The sequence below is a fragment of the Leptosomus discolor genome, chromosome 18 (assembly GCF_034619465.1).
Source record: "Leptosomus discolor isolate bLepDis1 chromosome 18, bLepDis1.hap2, whole genome shotgun sequence".
NCBI classification, from domain to species: Eukaryota; Metazoa; Chordata; class Aves; order Leptosomiformes; family Leptosomidae; genus Leptosomus; species Leptosomus discolor.
The window spans coordinates 11,490,782-11,512,118 of NC_141408.1; the positions used below are offsets into that span (position 1 = coordinate 11,490,782).

The 21,337-nt window shown below is 39.6% G+C and overlaps 1 protein-coding gene across 2 annotated transcripts in view; it reads right to left on the minus strand.

Annotated features, from left to right (window-relative positions):
* Positions 1-21,337, minus strand: part of TPST1 (tyrosylprotein sulfotransferase 1) — a 29,696-nt gene continuing 8,359 nt past the window's right edge. Inside the window, exons 2-6 of one of the 2 annotated variants that reach the window (XM_086475143.1) lie at positions 19,526-20,469; positions 12,236-12,434; positions 2,919-2,969; positions 1,090-1,163; positions 1-49 (exon numbers count right to left, since the gene is read on the minus strand). In XM_086475143.1, coding sequence (XP_086331269.1) covers positions 1,119-1,163; positions 2,919-2,969; positions 12,236-12,434; positions 19,526-20,370 — 1,140 coding nt within the window. In that variant the 5' untranslated portion in view covers positions 20,371-20,469 and the 3' untranslated portion in view covers positions 1-49; positions 1,090-1,118. The remainder of the gene's footprint in view (positions 50-1,089; positions 1,164-2,918; positions 2,970-12,235; positions 12,435-19,525; positions 20,470-21,337) is intronic. The other variant, XM_086475145.1, reaches the window with a different exon arrangement.

The window sequence follows — 21,337 nt, forward strand, 5'->3', positions numbered from 1 at the left end:
CTTCTGTGCAAGAAATATCCGTTGTTATCTTCTATTCCATAGGTTCAGTCTGCCAAGTAAATAATTAAAATTACATTAGCTATTTTACATTAGAGGAAAAAATACCATTATCAGCATGAACGTTTTACTCAAAGCCATCTAGCTGTTTTGTTACATTATGTTAATTTTATCTTTAGTGTAATACTAAAGGAGAACACGACCAGCATCAATTTCGACTCCAGCATCAGGTTTTATGGTTTAAGCAATATTGTCTTACTAGTTCACAAGGTTTATTTTTGCTTTTTAGATGATCTTTCCTTACTTTGGATAAATCTGCTCAGAGCTGGGTAAATACTGTGCTCGTACCAAGCTAACTGTATAACCCCACCTCCTGCAATTCAGCAGAGTCCCAATCTGAAGCCTCCTTATCGTTTGGATCGAAAGAGGACAGTTACTAGTAATAGTGGACCAAGTTCTTTCGATGGATCACAAGGTAATTGGAAAGTGCAAACAGCATAATTTACCTAACAGGTACTGTAGGCAGATGAAGGATCGTTTCTTTTGCCAGCACACTCTCTACACACAGCGTGCTAAACTAACAACAGCTCATCTCCCTGCGTTTGCCAGCAATCCTTATCAGCAATATTTAATCTCCTCCTGTTCTGACACACCCTATGCTTGCAGACATACATGCTGCAACTTTATCTGTATTTATTTGTAGATAATCCTGAAACAACCACAAGAATTGCATTTGAAAGCATCAGGAATAACCACAGCGCACTTTCTCAATACGATTTGCTGACAATGACTTTTAAGCAGCGCACACGTAAATAGTCGTCTTGCCGTGAAGCTGCGGAGACATTTTGGCCAGCAGTTGAGAACAAATGATGCTGTGAGCGACAGCACACGGAGCTGCGTGGGGCCAGTTCTTAATGGTTTTCTATGAGCTGAGCACAACGTGCGAAGCGCGAGCACTAACTGCTCAGAGGGTGAGAGCAGGCAAACATCCAGTAAAAGAGCAAAGCCCACATCAGAGATCACACAGAGGTTTATCAGAAAGATTTGCTGCCCACAGCAAAAAGTTAAATTCTGAAAACATGAAACAGACACTGCAGCTATTCAACTTTACTGAGCCATGTTCATTTTATCTTGCCAGGAGACTTCCTTTCTACTGTCTTCTTTGGCTGGAACAAAAGAAACCAATTTTCCTTTTTAATCAATTAATTTTCATTTGAATGAAAGGAATAAGTCAAAATGTTTTGTCTGCATGTGGCAGATTCTCCTGTGTGTTCTTCAATCTCTACATCCGACAGAAACGCTAATCAAAGAGTCCTTTCCCAATATTGGGGATCCACAGTCAAGAAAGCTTGGGCACATTACCTTCTTTTTTCTTTTAAAAAGTAAAGACATTACAAAATATTTTACTTTTGATAGGTTACTTACATTCTAAATGAACTTCTGTACTCTGTGTTCATTAAGGATGAGAAATTGAATAGAAATATCAAGTAATGCAAGCAGAGATACACAACTCTGAAGGAAGAAAGCCCCTAAAAATGCTTTGACTCCAAATTCTGCAATGGGAGACTATACTCCCATTCCCAGGAGGGAAATATACTCCTGTATATGCAGGAGGAATTGAAAAAAACCCACCCAAGTATTTTTCTACTTCCCTTTGCTTGAACACACCAGAGATAGTACCAGTGATGAGCCATTTCCTGTATTTTCTATCAAAGCACAATGTAGGGAGCACTTTAAATGGCATTTAGACATTTACCATCAATTATTCAGCCTACAAAAATTGATTTTTTTTATAAGCCTAGTTGAGCAGCTCTTACCCAAAAAACCCAAAACCAATTGCTACATGTTCTACTTATGTCATACAAAATATTTCATTTAAGCAGTAAAATACAAATATTTGTTATTTCTCTGATAAAGGTGAATTAAATTATTTGCTCCTTGCCTAGATCATCTGCTCTGAGCTTAAATCTACAAGGCTATGGGAAGGAGAATTAATTTCACTACACATTGGAGAGAAAAAAAAAAATTAAAAAACAGAGAAGCCCTTCATGCTCCACTGAAATGGAGCACTCCAACAGGCAGCTCCATGGAACGAATCCCATCTTGTCCCCTCTGTTACCTTCAGGAGACACCAAAGAGCTGCCCAGCACCAAGGGAGGCCACCTTCCAAACCGAACTCCAACGTCCATAAACGTGGTTATAGCCCGAAACCTTTCCATCATGTCTACACGAGGAAAGGGCAGGAGGCTGGAAGCGTGCCTCCCACACACTCACAGAGCTGGGGGTGAGGGACAAGAGATCCTGCCGTTTAAGAGAGCTCTATGATGAGGATTTTGCTTTTTCAACCACTACTGCCAAGGTTAGGTCCCCTAGGTAGCTGAAGACAATTAACAGCATTTGAAGGGTACCCGATTATCAATTATCAGTAAAATCTGAAGTTCAATCACCCACTTGATAGGAAATCAACACACCAGCACTATCCATGGCTGAACTGGTTTTGATTGTTTCATCTGATACAGTAGTGTTTCTTGTTTAAAATCTCCCATTACTTATCTCTGCTCTCTGTACTACGCTTGCTTTAAACCTTTCCATGCAAGACAACAAAAGATAAAGCTTCTCTACAAACAAAATACCTTCACAGCTCTGTCTATGCAAAGAGAGTCAAACTTTCCTTGAGTTTCACTGCAATATTCAGTCAGCTCAGGTTTACAAGCACCATCCTATTAACACTGGAGTTACACATGAACTCAAGAGAGGCTTAGGACCGCCAAGTGCAAGAGCACAGGAGATTCGGTCTCACAGACAAGCTACTCTTTGTGATCAAGCAGGAAATGAAATCTATGAAGAAGTGGTTTATAAAGACTGGTTGCATACTAACTTGCTGCTACACCTGCAAAAAGAAAACTAATCCAATACTGTACCTGCGGCACTTCTTTCAGAAAGTCGGGAAGCTGAAATTCACCTTTATAGACCTGGAAAAACAAAAAACAATACACTGCTCAAAGCTAGCATTCACTGCTGTCTGAAACGCTAAAGAGCTTGGGAATGGGGGGGAGGGAGGAAGATTCTTTTGGGTTATGAGCATCCAGTAATGCTGGAACAGATCTACTGAAACTGAGTGTGATCAATTTATAAAATCAAGTTTTATTCACGAGGCTTGGTCACCCCAAGTAGTTCTACAGCTGCACGCTCCGTCCCAGGCTTGCTCTGTACTCAACACTCTGACCTTGTCTGCATTAAAATGGTAAAACTCTGTAACTCATATTACATTTCAAGCTTGCTTGAATTATTAAGTCCTGGGTAATCCTTTCAGTATGCTTTTAGAAAAAGATTTTTAGCAGGATGATTAAATACACTAGGAGTGAGTTGCTACAATACATACTTTTTTTGAAGTTTGTATGTAACAAATCTGTTGCTTCACATTTTAGTGCCTTCAATAATTTAAGTTCCCTTTGGGCTTAATTACCATTCATAATTAAAAGCTTCTCCATTTAAACGTTTTTCAAAAGAGCTACCTGTCATGATCTCATGGACCGTGTCAGAACTGATATATCAGTCATGCAACAAAATATTCAGTTCTCAAAAATTTGTATTTTACAGTTAAGAAACCCAACAAATGTCCCATAACATGTCATTTTCTGATGTGTCACAGTATTCATTGTGTACAAAATACATATCATTCACAAACAGAACTATCACACCTGGAACAACTGATCCCATCTTACTGTGCTGTCAAAGGAAAGTTCTGTTAGTTTTGATATAGTTCATCAAGACAATGCAACTACAATCGCAGTCTGAAATGCTAACAACTTCGCTTTCCATGCTGTTAAAACGATCAACACTCAAGGACTGTCAGCATCTCCTTCTACCCTATTTTACATATATCTGTCCCTCTAGTCTACATATCTAGCTGGTGTAATTCTCAGGAAACAGGACAGTTTATACATTTGCTTTAATCTTTAAAGCTAGATAGGTACCACCTATAATAGGTACAATACATCACTAGTGATTTTCCCCAAGTACTGTGTCAGACCTCGAGTCACTTGGCAAACAGACTGCATGAGACCAGACACCTAACTCTCTGCTGAACCAAAAAGACCAAACACCCTAATGTCACGTGTTCTTTGTAGTCTCACCTAGCTGTAATCATATAAAAATCAAAACCCACAAACCTACTTAGAATCTCTAAAGCCATACAATGGAAATGAAAGCCTTGCTCAGAGTTGCACTCCCTGGTTTGCAGATGACATCAAAGGAAGGTGATCAGCAAGTCAAGGGATGCTTATTAACAATATCCATTTTCTCCACTTTCCTACAAATAGATGACCAGGACAGAAGGACGGACTCATTTGGTCAACACACGGCACTGGCCTCGGGCTGCAGCCGAGTCAGCTCGGAAGTTGCTGTCCCTGAGCCGCCTCAGCCCACAGCAGACCTCCAGCATTAAACCTACGACTCACGCGGAGCGGACTTGGGAGCAGGCAGTTCTCATCACTTGATCGCTGGGCTAAACGTACCCAAACAACAAGGCTTCCCCAGGTCCCAACAGGGGAACCGGAATTATTATACACACACACACTGTGGAACTCTGTTCCTTCTGATATTCCACGTTTCAGACAAAATAGAAAGGCTGAGTCGAAATGATAGGCACAGCTCTCATTTATATTCAGCCAGGGGGTACTGTCATTCCCATGGAAACCTTAATGAAAGCCACACTGGTCAAAAATTCAGTGTGTGGCTTACCAGAGCCTAGATATACTATAAATACTTCAAAATGAAGGAGAGTATTTAATATCTTCAGCTTTTAACCAAGCCACTAAAATGCAGGCTGTGTTCTAGAGAGCAGGAAAGGAAGTTACAAATCAACAATATTATCACATCAAAAAATGCCACAGAAGAACCTAGGCAAGGTTCACAAGAAAAAAAAAAACAAACAAACAACGGTATCTTTTATTAGGCTAATGGTGATCCTGGAAGACACAGGCAGGCTTCTTCACCACTTCTGGCAAACCACTAGTCATTATCTGGGAATTCTTAAAAACAGTTAATACTGATGATGATGCTACATTCTGACTGATTCAGAACCAGAGTGACCCAAACCATGTTTGTCTCTCTGGAAGCCTCCTCCTTTCCTTCTCCTGCAATTGTGACTTGGTCTAATTTTTAATATGCCTGCTCCAAAAACATTACCATTGTAACAGCATTTACTCCTAATAAGCATCTAATAGTGGATAGTCAAGGGTATTCATCCATCAGCAATATTAAGAAAAATGACACTAATATCATAGCCTGGAAAAGTAAGAAAATGTTTCAGGGGCATTTCGTATTTTATTCACATGAAACACCACAATTTACAAAGGCAAATCTAATGACAGGTCCAAAAAGATTAGGTTTAACGCACAAGCATGCCTAATTTTAGTTCAGAACTGACATTATCTAGAATGCTGGTTTTGTCAAGATCGAGACTGCACAGAAACTGGTTTAAAGTAGTTCCAAAACCAGTAAGCGGTCCCTTTTGAATCAAAATCCAGGGATCAACTGCAACACAAATTCTAAAAACAATGACTCCATCTGCAGCCAAAGAAATTAAGAGGTTTCAGATTCAAAATTCTTTCCTGACCAATTTCCAAGTCTAAAACACATTATTCAGAGAGTGGCAGCAGAAAGGAAGAAGCAGGACATTGGAATGATTTCCAGTCTAAGCAACAATTCAGTAAAACTGAGCAGAAATGGAGTTTACCATTTCTAAGGGAATTATTTTGCAAGTCCAAATGGATTTCCAAAGGGGAGAGGCAGGAAAATCTGAAGTCTGTGTCAGTTTGTTCTTCAGGGTTGGCACTATTCGAGCTGTTCTATTAAAACAAAACAAAACACATTCTTATAGCTGAGCTAAATGCATGTTATTCTCAAGAAGAGATGAGAAAACAAGTCTCCCATCCAGTCATCTGAGAAAACCCTTGTGAATACACAAGGAAAACTTAAGAACAGAAGCGTCACTCAGAAGCATAACCTATAATTCATCTTCACAGAAGATGAAAACACTCCTTTTCACCCACTTTCAAGCCTGGTTTAGAAAGAGTCACATTATATTTGGTCAGTTCCAACACACAGAGATAATGGGTCTTTTTGTCTAAAAGTTAGCGTACTTGGGCTCGGTGGATTTTCAAAACATCCAAGTTGCTAAGTACAAGGCTATCCATGTTTAATTGTCCAAAAAAGAAAAAAAAAGGAACACCAGTGAAAACAGAACAGAGCCCCTTTCCAGAAACAATCCTTTTCTGCACAGTACATGGAGGTACCCTCATCTTGCTCTTCCAGACTTCCCTTAGCTTTTAAGGCAGCTCACAAGGCTGACACAATTCTGCACCTCTTTGCTGGAACTGCCAAGACAGGGGACATCCGAGATGTAAATATTTACCCAGTAGGAACAACAGAACAACACAAGAGGGCCAGATTTTAGACAGGCCTATGAACATCTGCCAAAAGGCAGCTTGCAACCATAGTGGAATTTTGTATTTTCTTTGTAAATATCTCTGTACACCTTGCTACTCAGAGATATGCCTACTTGGTTTAAAAAAAATAACAAAACACCAAAAAAACCCACACAATCCACCAAGATATCAGCACCTCTGGAGAAAAACAATGCAGTTGGGAATGCACATGCTGGAAGAAACACCCACTAAGGAAAGTATTAAACAAATTTAAAGGACACTGAGAAAGTCTGTGCTGTTGGTGGTCACAAGACAGATGAAATAAACCCCCCAATTTTTGTTTTAAATATCAGAGAAAAATGCCTGAAGCCAAACGCCTTTATCCTTAACCAGCGTAAATGGAGATGCACGGCCTTGAGCAGCCTGCCGTTACAGCACAACGAGTTATTTGCATGCATTAGTATAAATATACTTCACACTCTCTCACATGGATTGTTTCTGTCTTTAAAACCTCAAATACAGAGTCTTGAAATCACGATTGTCATGGACATCTCCTCACAATTTAAAACAGGAGTTAATACAACTCTGTTTTTTCCTCTAAATGTTACTGCAGAAAATACCATCAACAGAACACAAACCAGAGATAGATAACAGCTTTCGGATGTGATTAGAAGCAGCCACACATATTTAAACAGTCATGATGAAAACCATGGCTTTTTCTGCAGCGTTCTGTACACTTCTGTGTCTCAACCTCTCCAGGGCAAGGAACATGACTTCATGAAGAAGTTAAAAGAAATGACTGGAATATGTATTCCAAGCACACAAATTCATTTAGGGGGAAGTATGTGCCAAAGAAAATCTGATGTAATACGTTACAGATGTGAGAGAAAACCACTTAGCCAACCATAACACAACAACAAGCCAGTTTCTACCGGGCATAAGTCTTGCAGTTATGAGCTGTTTTTCTCTTTGGGTATATTGTGTTCAACTGCTGACATACAGTTTTACACAAACTCACAATTTTGATAGGGCCATATCAGACACTCTTCTAATGTGGAGTGATTCTACTCTCGAAATTCATCATAGAGTGACTGGGCTATCAGTTTAGACAGCTTTATTATTTGCATTTTCTGCATCATTTGCAGCTGAAAACTCCTTTTAGTTACAGGATGTTATTCTCCTTCATGTTCAGGATGTAGAATTTGTTAAATCTCTAACTGGTGGGGAAAAAAAAAAAAGGGAGCCAGTTATGTATCCATAAGGAAGGGACTCTTGCAATTACTATGCTAAAACGAAGAGACCAGCCCCAGACTTACAATAAAAACACAAGCCAGCACAATCCTGCAGTCGCTGAACAACTAAAGGCTGCCTCTTGAGGAGGTCACATGCAGAGATGTGCTGAACAGTGCAACACTATTCAGACCTTGTTCTCTGCTCTGCGTTCCTTAACCCAGATAAGATAAAGATAATCTTGTCAGCCCTAACATAAACCAGATAAACAAGAAGTTAATGATTTTGTTACTGCAAACATCTGAAGAATCCATTATACTCGTGCTAGATTCGTACTCCTGCAGTGCGGACACTGGCAAAGATGTCTTATAACGCTGTATAGCACTCGGAGACCAACGTAAGAAGAGATGAAGTTAGCTTCACGCTCTGGTACTTGCTAAAACAAAACCAGAACTAAGATGACAAACAAAGTACAAACACTGGTTGCATCTAATTATTTCTGTGCTGTGCTAGGGGAGCACAGAAAAAAATCAACCTAACCATTTTGGTGTCCGAGGCTGGTAACATTAAAGTGAAAAATCCAAATTTGGCAGAGAGCATTGTTTTCCTTGCATTACCTACAAGCACACAGAAACTCTAATTCAAGAGCTGTACTTTAGCTGGTGAGAATCATCATTTTGTTTCTAGACTGAAGAAAAAAAATATTTAACCTGTACATACGCAAGTCACCGGCAGGGGGACAGAAAAGGAGAAAAAAGAAAAAACAAACGCAGGACTTAGCTGCTGAGAAAGCTCAGGGGATGCAAACGCTTTGCACCACACTAACCATTCCTCTCCATTTCTCTCCAGTACTAGCCCTTGGGTTTGGCACCCTTACACTGTTGGTTCTTACCTTCGGGACTAAGAGCAGCAGCTTTGAAATTGCTGAACAGTATTTTCACTGTTACGTCTAATTTGCAGTCTCTTCCACGAAGCGATAGATTTTGCTCCGCGCAGCACAGTATAAATGCAGTTCTACAAGCAGCATTTTAGAACAAAAGAGTTTGGAATCTTAATTCTTTTCTACAACTGGACAATACACAGACTTCTAGTCATAAAATACTGACCTGTCTGCACTCAAAAGAGGCTTTCCAGCTACAAGTATGTTTTGCATCCTGACCATTTTCATACTTTCATTCCACTTATCTTTATGATTTTGTATGTACAGTATAAAAATGCTTTTAATCATACAAAACAAGAACTCTGTAACAAGAACAGATTTGTTTGTTTTTTTAACGTATCTGATAGCAGTGAACTAGGTGACACAATGTTATTCCATCTTTAGGTGGAGCCAGAATCTCCTCTGCCAGTAATTTCACTGGGGTTGGGCTTTCACCCTGTTGTTGCAACTTCCACAACCAATTTAAGCCAGAATTACACAACCCCCACAAAACTGAAACTCCCTCTATCAAAACCACATCCAAAAAACCAAACCCCAAACAAACCAAACATTCAGTCCTTCCCCTTACTGTTTCTTTCTGTTTGCCAGACAGGGCAACTTCCTCCCTCTGAAGTGCCAGCTCACGTCATTTTAAATGGATTAAGAAACTACGATGGTATCCGAGTAGCAAGTGTCAGATAATTCAGCACAGTTTCAAGTTAGTCACTCCAAGGGGTTACTATACTAACACAACGCAGCTCAGCTTTAGAAGTCTAAACTTTATCTGGTTTCAATTAACAAAATTCAAGTTCTGTGTTCAGTTTAAAGGTTCCAGAGACCACAAATATAAATATAATAGAACAGCTTCCAAACATAAAGTGAAGCAATAAATGGTTACATGCAAGATTTATAGATATTCTTATTATGCACTGAAGAGTAACTTTGGAAAGATTTTATTTGGACAGCTTCATCTCCAACAATATACCCAGTACAAAACTCTGTGAAACACTATCCTAGGTGAAGAAATTTAAAAAGAGAGCAAGAACAAAAGCAGTGCTACAGTAATTTACAAATTCATCAGCTAAGAGTATGCAATAACACAACTTGCCAAATGCCAGTTCCTTAAGGCTAGAAAAATCTAGATTAAGAAATTTATTTCTTTAAATAAACGCCCTCTTCTCCAAGCTGCAGCAGCAAGGACTAAGTTAGTTCAGGTTCATGGAAGAGAAGGGGAAACCCACAGGGCAGCATGTGCTATCGTTAATGGGCAAAATTAACCGATTGCAGTTCCCTCCCTCTCCTCCCCACCACCTTTCCCAAACACCTTAAAACAAAATAAAGCTGTGGGGAAAACAGAACAAAACAAAGCATTTTACAGAAGCGAGTCAGCTCCCCACGATCACCAACCAGAAGACTAGTTATTTCAAAACTTACTTGGTTTAAGGGCAAGCTCGTGGCCAGCATTTTGGCAATTTACTATGCAAGACGCAGGACGGCCTGGAAGCCTGGCAATTCTAGAGAGGGTGATGAGCCAGCTGCCCTGAGAATTAGGCAACCTAAGCAGCACACTGGTCTGGGAGGTGGGAAGCCTTACATCTTGAAACCCTAGGAAGCCAGGACATCAACGTTCCCATAGTCCCAGAGAAAAGCAGAGGACCCAATGCTCTGAGCAAGGATTTGCTGGGAACCAGCTGCGAGGAAACAAAGCAAAGGGACTGGCAACAAGTTCGGGCTGTCCAAATGCAAACTCTGATTTGAGCCATCGTTTTAAATGGCTCCTTGGGGTATGTGACATTTTGAAAGCTTCATGTTTCTCCATTTCCAAAAGGAACATTGTAAGTTTTGAAGATTAGCCATCTTAATTCCTTTTGCTTTTTTAAATTTAAGTCTTAATTCAGGACACCTCCCTTGTTTTACCTATGCAAGCCATCTATGCAAAAGTAATTTTGATAAAGAACAAGTGACTAGGAAAATATATATGGGTACTACAATAAATAACAAAATTCAACTGCTATCCTGCGCTGCAAGTAAAACTGTTCAATTAAAACAGCAGTCAAAATATTAACAAGTGTTCCATATGCTTGCAATATTTGGATCAGCTGTCACAACAGTAACCTCCAGTTTTTCAAGGCTGGTTTTAACATTAGTAAACAAACTAATTATGCTTCAAAGCAAAATTGTGAAAAAGCCTAAAAACACTTGAGCCTTTTAAATTAGGCTTTATTTTTTTAAAAAGCTTGTGGCTTTTGTTTACTACCTGAATTTCTCTCTTGTATTTTGAACTGAAACAGATTTCAAGAAGCCACCGAACAGTAAGGGACTGAAACCCACACAGTTTTTACAACTTGGACTGAATTTGCTATGCACAGGTAGAGGCCTCAGAAAAGGTCACCACACTGTAAAAACTTACTTAAATTGTATCAGTAAGAGATCATCAACCTTAAATGATTGCACTAGGATACAAATTTGGATCTGGGCCACTGTGTTCTAGTACGTATGGATAGGTGCATTACGAGTTTGTTTTCAACACTCCTTGAAGTAGTATAGAATTTTTTTTTTTAGGGGGTTGAATTGAGTGTAGAAAAGTTAGTTGGTTTGTGAGCCTTTTAAAACAGTAAGTACCAGGAAATCTATAAAATGCTAACCAGTACCCCTACCAGAAAAGGTGGGTTACCTTTTCCATGCTGAGCTAGCGACTATTACAATAGTCAACCTGCCATCTTTTAACATGTTGATCAACTTCTTACTGAAAGTTTCCCAGGGAGTGCTTTGAAAAAGAAATAAAACAAAAATGTTTAAAGACTTCACAAAAAGTATTTTTTTTCCCTTTAGTATCTAGCCCATCAGCAAACCAATCAGTTTTGGGTTTTGTGGCTTATTTTTTAAACATTGGATGACAGTCCTTTTACATTGTTTAATTCAATTTTTCCAATGATTGCTTTGCTGCAGCAAAGTCACCTTCTTTTAATAAAGTATACATTCTCAAAAGAACAGAAGAAGAGTTAACTATTCTTATTTCAAACAATGGTAGTGAGCTTTTCAACGGATACCTCCAGGGATAAACAGCTGTATAGCCTAACTACTCAAATTCCAACAACATTAAACTCAGACTAAAATCCTTAAGTTTAGGTTAATCAGCACCAGACCTTCCTCCATCTTTTGTCTGTTCTATAAAGGACAGCAAAGAATTGGAAAAATCTGACATTTTGGTCATCTTGGGCCATTTTTAAATTCTACCAAGTATTTGGGGTATAATTTTATGTCGGAGCTTCTGCCAACCCTCATGCATAAAAAGCTGAGCTCATCAATCAAGTTTGGTGCCCAGGCAAGAAGGCCAGCTTTCTTCCACTCCTAACTAGTTCTCCAACTACCCCGATGATCCTCAAGAGGTTCAGCAACGTACACCGAAGAACACAGCTCAAGCCTGGGGTTAGGGTAAAGGAAGATGAACCAAACTGAAGACAAACAGCAGGAGCTGGACTTTCAGTGCTCAAGGTCCCACGGAATTCTTCCTTCTTCCTCCCATGGCAAGGAAAACATATTGCTCAGTATCAAAAGGTATTAGAAACAGACTCCGAATAAACAAACAAAACCCAAGACTACTTCTCTACAGCTCGCATACATTAGGTCAGTAATTAAACACACAAAAATGCCTTACCCTCCTTGTGTTTTCCACAACTTTTTGATCTGGCTTTCCATAATTTGGTGGATTGGCATACGGATCATAGCCCAATTTTGCCAGCATGGGTGCAATCACAGGCATATCTTGCAGAACATCAGCAGGTATCTTCCCAACCCACTTTGACAGTGCTTCCACATTGACTGGCTTGATTACTTGGTCAGTAGATCTTTCAACCCTGTGGAGGGAGAAGGAAAGGTTGTATTTTGCATTCCAACCAATACTTGCATCTTCACTACCATTAAGACCTTTAGCTTGCTTCAGTGTTGGTTTTTTGGTTTGGGATTTTTTGGGGAGAAGTATTTCCCTCTCATCTACAGAGCTGATAGAAGTGAAGTTTTACTACAGAAGGCTAAAATTAGAGTAACTAGAACAACATTCATGCAAGCTTTCTGCTTTAGGCTTTCACACAGAACCTAGAAAAGCAAGTTCTTTACATAAAGACAGCAGTGAAAGCCAAAGGTCTGTTAAGTGAAAAGTATGCATACACCTAAATATAAAACTGTTTTCCCACTGGCATATTCCCACATTTCGTGTTTCATTGTCTTATATGCTCTTGAAAGTTACATTCTAAATTAAAATCCATGTGCCATTTATTCCCCTTCCATACTGTGACTAAACTCTTTTTTTTTTTAAATAAATGAGACCCCTATAGAAATGACAGAAAGCTATAGACTGCAACAATACTTCTCTTTCTATCTCTCTTCTAACTGTTCCTTTACTGATTGAGTGTTCAGTCATTACACAGTTTTTAAAGGCAAGTGCATAATCACAGCAGTGTTATGCACTGCTTTTAAAAATTAGTTGATTTGTTGCTCATTTCATCAACAGTCCTAAAGCCATTTTCATTCTTGCAGCCTAGTTTTGTTGTGTGTTTTTGTTGGTTAGCTTCACCACCACCACCACCCACCCTCCAAAGGAAGAAATCTAGCATCACCTTGCTTTCCCACGTTCCTTGCTTCTTTTAGATTAGAAGACGTACAACTTCTTTACTATGTTTATTTCTGAAACAGACCAGGAGGACTCAGAACAGGCCAAGTAATTTAAAACTCTAAGAGTTTTTACTCCAAGTAATTTAAAACTTTTTTTCTGAACTCACAAAGAGTGCAAGTGCATTCTGGATGTCAAGGTTTATCTTTCTTTTAAGGCAGATTAAAAATGAGGTCTGCTTATACAAGTTGCCTAAAGTAGTATTTGCATCTGCACTGCAAGTGACACCGCAAGGTAAGCCGCTGCGTCAGCAGTTCCTGCCGCCTGGCTGTACCCGCCTCAAACCTGACGCTAAGCATACAGCTGTCACATCCACTTGCAGCTATCGTCCTTTCCGGGCCTTATTTACAGCATGAAGAATTTTGATCTCAAAAAGCTCTACCACCCAGAAAATGAAATTGTTATACCTGAAAGTAACAGTGCAAAGCACACCAGTACCTCATCTACACAAGACAAAGAATGAGAACACAGAGATTCAAATTAATTCTCAATCAGCTCATTCTTCAGTTATACAGCAGGCAGAATATGAGAAAACATCTTCTGAGAAACATAAATGGAAATTTCCTGAAATTCTCCCAATAGTTTCTGAGTCCAGAAGCCTGAACTAAAGTCAAATTGCTCTCAAGACTGACATCAGTCAACTTATAAGAGGAACAAGTTTGATTACAGTTATCTAATTAGCCTCATGAGTCCGAGAAGAGGCTGAAGAATTGCTGCAGAGCAGACAAACATTAAATCAATAGCAAGAGGCATCCCATTCAGACGCACACTGTGCTGTGCAATGAAAGCCTTAAATTACAAACTATGCACACGTGTCTGCCAGTCCTTAACTCCATTTGATCTTAACACCAGTCTTTACCTTGTTACTCTGTTTTACTTGTCTTCATAGCTCAAATTCTTCCAGGACAGAGGAAGGAAGTCAGTCATACAATGCTGGAAGGTCAGTAACATACATACTTAAACACAATCAACTAAGAATAAACCAGGCAGGGAAACGGTCACCCATGGGGAAACCGCCTGGGCAGGCAGACCCTTCACAGATTGCTGCAAAAGGTGTTTAACAGAAGCTGATCGATAAGCACCTGACAAACAAAAAACCCTGTAAGACAACACCCAGAATTTTCAGCCTTACCCTCTTCAACCATTTTTAGTAGCTCAAACCAAAGGCAGGAACTCAGAATGGGATTTTGGGACCAGGGAGCTACAATCCAATTTCAGCCTTCCTGAAGGCTACTGGCGTGAGATCACAAGTCTGTATAGCAAACTGAAAAGTCTGGGCACTGCCTTTTTGAGCCTTCTAATTAGAAGATGAGCATCTGACTTCACACCAAATTAGCAAGAAGATAGCGGTTACGAGTTGAGTTTCAGAAGTTCAAAGTGGCAAGGCAGAGGACAAAACACCACAAGAGTCAGGAGTCCTTAGAACCATGCTGGCCGAGACCCTCAAGAAAAATTTTACTAGGTGTTTGAAAAGTGTAAGATCTACCGTCCTCTCCCTCTCAGACAGAGCCAGCCAAGCCCAAAATCCCTTCACCAAAACTGCAGATTGATTCAACCACTTAAAATAAGAGTGACACTGTGAGAACCAAGTAATGGGCTTGGCTCATAGCTTACTGGAACTCCAAAACAATGGGTGCTATACATCAATCAGGACCTAAATTAGGACACATATGGATACCTCACTGTGAAGTAAAAGCAGAATTGAAATATGTAAGTTTTGCCCCACTGTCATTTTAGTCTTTAGTAACAATAAGCTCAGCATGAAACATTTCCTGGTGATTAATAGCTGGCAAGAGATAAGCAAGGAACTACATTTAGCTGCTCCCAGGCACTGACTCAAAAATATCCTATACGACATTTGGTCTTCCGTTTAAATCCTTTTCTGTCCTTTCAGTTAAGGTGGGAAGAAAAGTAAAACACAATTCATGGGAAAGATTCTTCAGACCAAAGAACATCTGAGGAGTATGGGGGAAGACAGATTAGGGACAGGAGAAAAACACCCAAAAACACCAAACAAAGCCAAACAAAGAAACATACCAAATCTTGGCAAATTTGATTACGCATGCACATGGCAAATGCTGCCTGGTCAGTGCTTCCAGGCTCCACTGCAAAACCACAGGAACAGTTTCAGCTTTGAAAGCAGCTGGCAGCCTGGAACACAGGACTAACCCCAAATACTTCTACATCTGCACTAGAATCAAATGAAAAGTATGTATTAAAAATAGTGTATTCTGAAGTAATTTTGCCTAGACAGCTATTTTCATAATAAGCCTAATAAAAATTGCTATAAAAGGGTTGACATTTCTTTGCATCAGTGGTCACCACAGCTGTTTTCAGTTAGGAGGCAAATGCCAGAGCTATATTCACAACGCTAGTTATAGCATGTACTCCAGCCATAATACATTCCTTGAACAGCCACGCTGGCAATTACTTCAAACCACAGAAGGTTTCCCGCTACTAGAAATGCTGCGGTGCACATCCTTCAAACCCTCGCAGTGCTTCTCCTTGCAGCTGGATAAAGACCAAAACGAGGGGCAAAAATACTAAGCAAAATAGAACAACAGTGAGGCTAGAGCTGCATGAGCAACAGTAAGAGCTGGGATTACTAAGCAAATGCAGGAGAAGGGAGTAAGGCAGCCAACAGCTTCCTCAAATCAAGCAGCCAGGGGAACAGACAAAGTCAGAATCTTAAATACAGACTGTCTAGTGTCTAATATTGCTATCAACAGACTATTGCAGAAGAGTTTCTGAGTCTGGAATAAGAGAAAAATGGAATCAGCTTGCTGCCTGAAGAATAATTCTGCAAGCCATTGTGCAGCTAGCTCATCTCTGGAAGAGAAACAGCCTGCACGCACAATTTAACTCCATATACAGCTGGAAATAAATCACCTTACACTGATCTAGAGCCTCATTCGTCTGATACACCTTTCATTTGACATCTGAAATCAAAATTAACTATGAGATAAAAATATATTCTTAAACACTCACTTTCTGTTACCAAGTAATAACATTGTTATTGAGGTCTTCTAGCAATACTGCTTTCTCTTTCTCCAAGCGTTTCAAAATATTTCAAGACACGAAACTCTTGCCAGATTTCAAAAACCCTCCAACAGTTAAAACACATGCAGGCATGTTACATTGGACCCGACCTGAGCAGGCACCATGCCTCTGAAGTGGATGCTGAGCCTGTCTGAAAGATCTGAAACTCTTAAAGGTGAGTGGAAGATGATTCAGACAAGTTTCTTTACGCAGTATCACAGCCTTTGCACACTATACAGTAGTTCATTCTTTTGACTTCAGAGGTTTTCCACCCTATCTTGCAGACAAATGGGGAAATAATTTTATCTAGATCTTCATACTCTCCCTGCTATGCTACAGAGGCTAGGCCTGTGTGCTGGTAATAGTGAAGCGCACGTCACATTTCAATACAGATTATTTAGTACTTGTGATCATCTCCTCCTCCCAGTAATATAATTTGAGTGTTCTGATTTTAAGATACCATTATGAACAGCCTGAAGCATTTGGTACCAGGCAAGGGGGAAATTAAAGCTCTGTGAGAAGACAGAGTTGCAACAGACAGCAGCGTTTTGAATTTCCTTAGATTATCTCTGCAGTGACCTTCAGCACCATCCTCTGGAAAGTCAGGTGGGAGAAAGCTACTAATAAGAATATGGAGCTCCACTGCTCGACTCTGTTTCGGCTGAAAGACGACAGTATTCACATTGTGAAGTAGAAAACACTTTCCAGTAAGCCCAAAGAGAAATTCTAAGTCATAAGCGAACAAGGTCGGTTAGAAACTGACCCAGAAGGTACCAGCCACACACACCTGAGGCCATAAAGAATTTTGCTGCAGCTGAGAACAAGCCAAATGCGACTTGATAGAAGGAAAACCAAGTCTAAGGTGTATCTTGTTGAGCTGTCAAAATCTGGTAAGCTGTGGCAGACTCCGAAGTTTTCAGCAAACTGCCTAGCAAGCATCTTTTCAAAGAGCAGTTTTTCTGGGCAGTTACCCCCTGCTCCGGGCAAGGACCCCTGGACAGGCAGCCGTCCCTGTCCACAGCACTCTGCTGCACACCAGAGGGCAGTGAGGAGCTGGGGATGCCAAAAGCAGGAGGTTTGAACTGGTCCAAGGAAATCAAATTGGGGAATCTCAAGCTCCCCCTGCACAATTTCAATTAGTATCATATAAATACACAAACCAGACATCTAAAAATTTCACATTCACTGTTTTTTTCTGCAGCCCTCAAAAGACTGAGTCACTGAAATCATTATCAAATTATAAAGGTCTCTTGCAACTGAGAAACAAATCTCACCACCTATTTCAAGGGTATTTGATTAGATTAAAACCACCACAGACATAACACTAATAACTTTCCACTATTGCCAGAGCCTTCCAAAATAATAAATTACTTTCACATGTCATCTCATGAAATAATAAAAGCATAAAGAATTCTGTGAACAGATTGAATTGAGGATAAGAACACTTTCATACTCGTCTTAAATTTGAAAGTTCGATTAAAAAATAAACTGAAGCCACATTTTACTTTCAACAATCATCTTCTGAATTTTTAGAGACATGAACAAGTATTCTCAACTCCTCACATCCCCACTCCACCAGATTTAGCAAGAAATATTACTTGAAACTCAGTAAGGCTACTGAATTTTACAGTATAGAGGTCTATTAATTTTTAAAAACGCTAATCTGGAAGCTGTAAGGTAGTAATATTTTACTAGAAATGGCACTAGTCACAGTTATTTTCACAGGACACTTAACAGAACTTGGCCACCACCAATGTGTATCAGTAAAAGTAAGTTTACTTCCCCCCCTCAGCTGCCACTGTGAAGCAGCTATGGGATACCGGTAACTAAAGAGAAGTTCACACGCAGATATAGCTCGTGGGCACGTACAACAGCGCAGTGCTTCAGGCTAACATTATCAGAAGGCTTCAATCTGCTAAGGAACAGTACCGCAAAAAAAGGGGTGAGATGCCTTCTCGACAGCTCTGCTAACACAGTGGTGGTGGCTGTTTCTTCAGTGGGAATGTTGATGTGAAACCTTCAGATTGTCAATATATAACCATTATCCGAGTTTTAAGTTCTCTTTGTAGCCGCTGACTAATAATTCCATGATTTGCTTTAAATCATATTCCCCTACAATATATTAGAAAATCCACACAGTCACTTACTTAGGCATTCAATAAACAAAATCTCCCAATTTTTACTTCTCAAAACTGTAGTTTAAAAAACAAACAGAATCACTCTGTATTCAACAGTTTGACGTGTCTCTACCCAGCTTCTGTTACTCAGAAGCACTTGGCCAGTGATGAATACTCAAAAAACAGAAGCCAAGGAATATAATTGGGCATGCCCTGCTGCTGGAATAGGGCTTTTTAATCAGTATTTTAGAAACTTAAACAAGACAATTTGGTAAATGTATCTGCCACAGCAAAAACAGGAACAGAGATTCAAACATTCACACCTTTCCCCCTCATCGTAAAGACTACCCAGCTTCCGTGTTTCAGCTGTTCAGCTGCAAATAGGAGCAAAGACACCAAACAGAGTAGTTGAACTGGAGAACTAACTAACTTTTTTTTTTTCATAATACCTACCTAGGTTTTCTAAGCAGAGCTGGATTTTGGTTTCGTAAAGTAGCTAAATCAGGTGGACAGATGGCATGGCAAAATACTGAGAGATTTGCTTACAAGAAGGTTAATTTTATTCAAAACAACTTGTCCTTTTAGGAGCACATGCCAACAGAAAAGCACGCCAATTCTGCTTTCTATTTTGTTGGAACGGTTTCTCAAGTTTCCTGGAAGAGTATGTTCTTGGCAAATATAACTCGAAGGCCATTTTTGCATTGACAACAATACTCAAGTTCCTGAAATCAAATGGGTGATCTTGCTGGGATGAATAACACCAGTCTAGATAAAACGGTCCAGCTTTATTTTGAGGCACCGAGAAAAGCAAAGCTATATTGAAAGTAAGGCCGATACGAGACATCCAAATTCAAGTGAGACTGACCATTAATTAAAAGTTTGTTCATATGCTCCATACACATATGTTAGTGGGACAATTGTTTAGTGGGAGCAACCCGAGATTGCAAATTGCTAGTTAATAAGGATTCCTCTTTTCCAGATAATGTGCATCATAAATCAGCTTCCCGAGACATCCTTAGCTACTTACAAACTGAAATCAAGTTATGATGAGTCTTTTATATGCAAAATGTACTATTTCACCTCTTAGAACAATAGAAAGTAAAGGAGGAATGCTCATACTCACTTTGAAAGAGAAACACCCCCTGCTTTTCCAATCATTTCTTCATGGTGCAGCACTGCTTGGTTCCACGGGATGCGAAGAAACTTTAAGAGAGTTCTCATCCACCTTTCAGGATGCAATACGAGTTGTTCGTAATGTACCAGCATACACTTTTCAAAACCAACCTCCATACACTGGTTATACATAGTTTCTATAGCACGATTCCACTTGGTCAAGCAATCCCTGTAGCTGTTAAGGTCAAATCCAGCTATTGTGACTTTTCTAGATATCATGGAATGCACAGATGCACGACCATCCCGTACCATAAGAAGAAATTTGGCATTGGGGAAAATTCTAGCAAGATAAGTTAAGGATTTTAAAGCAAAAGGATCTTTGTTACACAGATATGGGGCAGGCTCCCCATGTTTCACAATGATTTCCAACAAAAACGCTTGCATGGCTGAGTCCAGAACCTCATCTGTGACTCCAGCTTCATCCAGTCGGATCTTCTCTTTGCTTGATCTAGCCCACATCTGCTTCACCGCCAGAATGCGCGGGATCACCCTTGTCTCTTCTCCGCATCGAATATCCGGATGGGCATCAAGCATGGCACGCATTAAGGTAGTGCCACTTCGAGGTACTCCTCCAATAAATATTAAAGGCATGTCTTTGTTGTAAGCAAAGGTTTTGTTTGCGTTCACACTGGAAGCAGTTCTTACTGTGCTCCTCACGCTCTCCATCCTCACAGGCTGGCTGCGTTCTTCTATCCGATGGTGACACTCCATAGCGTGTTGGCCCAAATAAAACACTGTCACTGAACTGATCACCAGACATGCCAATAGCAAGTTCTGTTTGAGTTTTCCAACCATTTTGATAAAGACTGTCACTTCAAAATAAAGAGACCTTCTATTTCAAATTGTCTTCTAGTTCACATGCCATGGGAAACCTAATCCAAAATAAATTAACGTCTGGAGAATGGGGGGGGAAAAAAAAAAAGTTTAAGACTGTATGAAGAACTACTACGGTAAATCAACAGCAGAAGTACCTGACAGCATTCAATAAAACTATCATCTCCTGGCGCTGCTTTAAGACCAGTAAATGCAGTCTAAACATAGTCATCCCATAACAAAGAGCCTTTTTCTTTAGCCATAGAAGCAACACAAAACATAACAAGATTCATGACTACAATTACTATTTACACAGAAGTTCTCTGGTACGTTTTAACAATGTATTTGAAATAAATCCACCACTGGATAGCCACTGTTGAACTTCACACTCAAAGACATCATTTATATATGACTCTACACATTAAAAAAAAGAAATCATTCTTCTTTACTTGAGGTTTTTACAGAAAAAAAAAACAACAAAAAAATTATTTCTGAGCCAGAGTCATCTAGGTAAAACAGATGAACAACACTCCCCACACAAATCACGTTAGAAATCACAGAAGAATTTAAGTATTAGAATAACTCTGCCTTGCTGAACAGACAGTAGCAGTATCCTGCTCATTGTCACATTTTCACGTAACTACATTATCTCCTGTTTCGCTTGAAATGCTCCGTTTCCTTCACAGGATACGACATGACAGTAAAAGACATTTCACAGTTACATACCAACCCTGACAGTGCCCAATTTTTGATGAAAGCTTTTAAGCAATGAAGAAAAATAGTTTGCAGCAAGTAAGTGAAAATTCAATTGATTAAAACAGCGTATAGTCATTAACTTCAAACTACAAACACAATCCGGGACTAAATTTGACTAAGACCAAAACTAAGATCAGTCTTGATTTAAATAAGAATAACAACAAAAAAGGATCAACCCATGCAGACTTTAAAA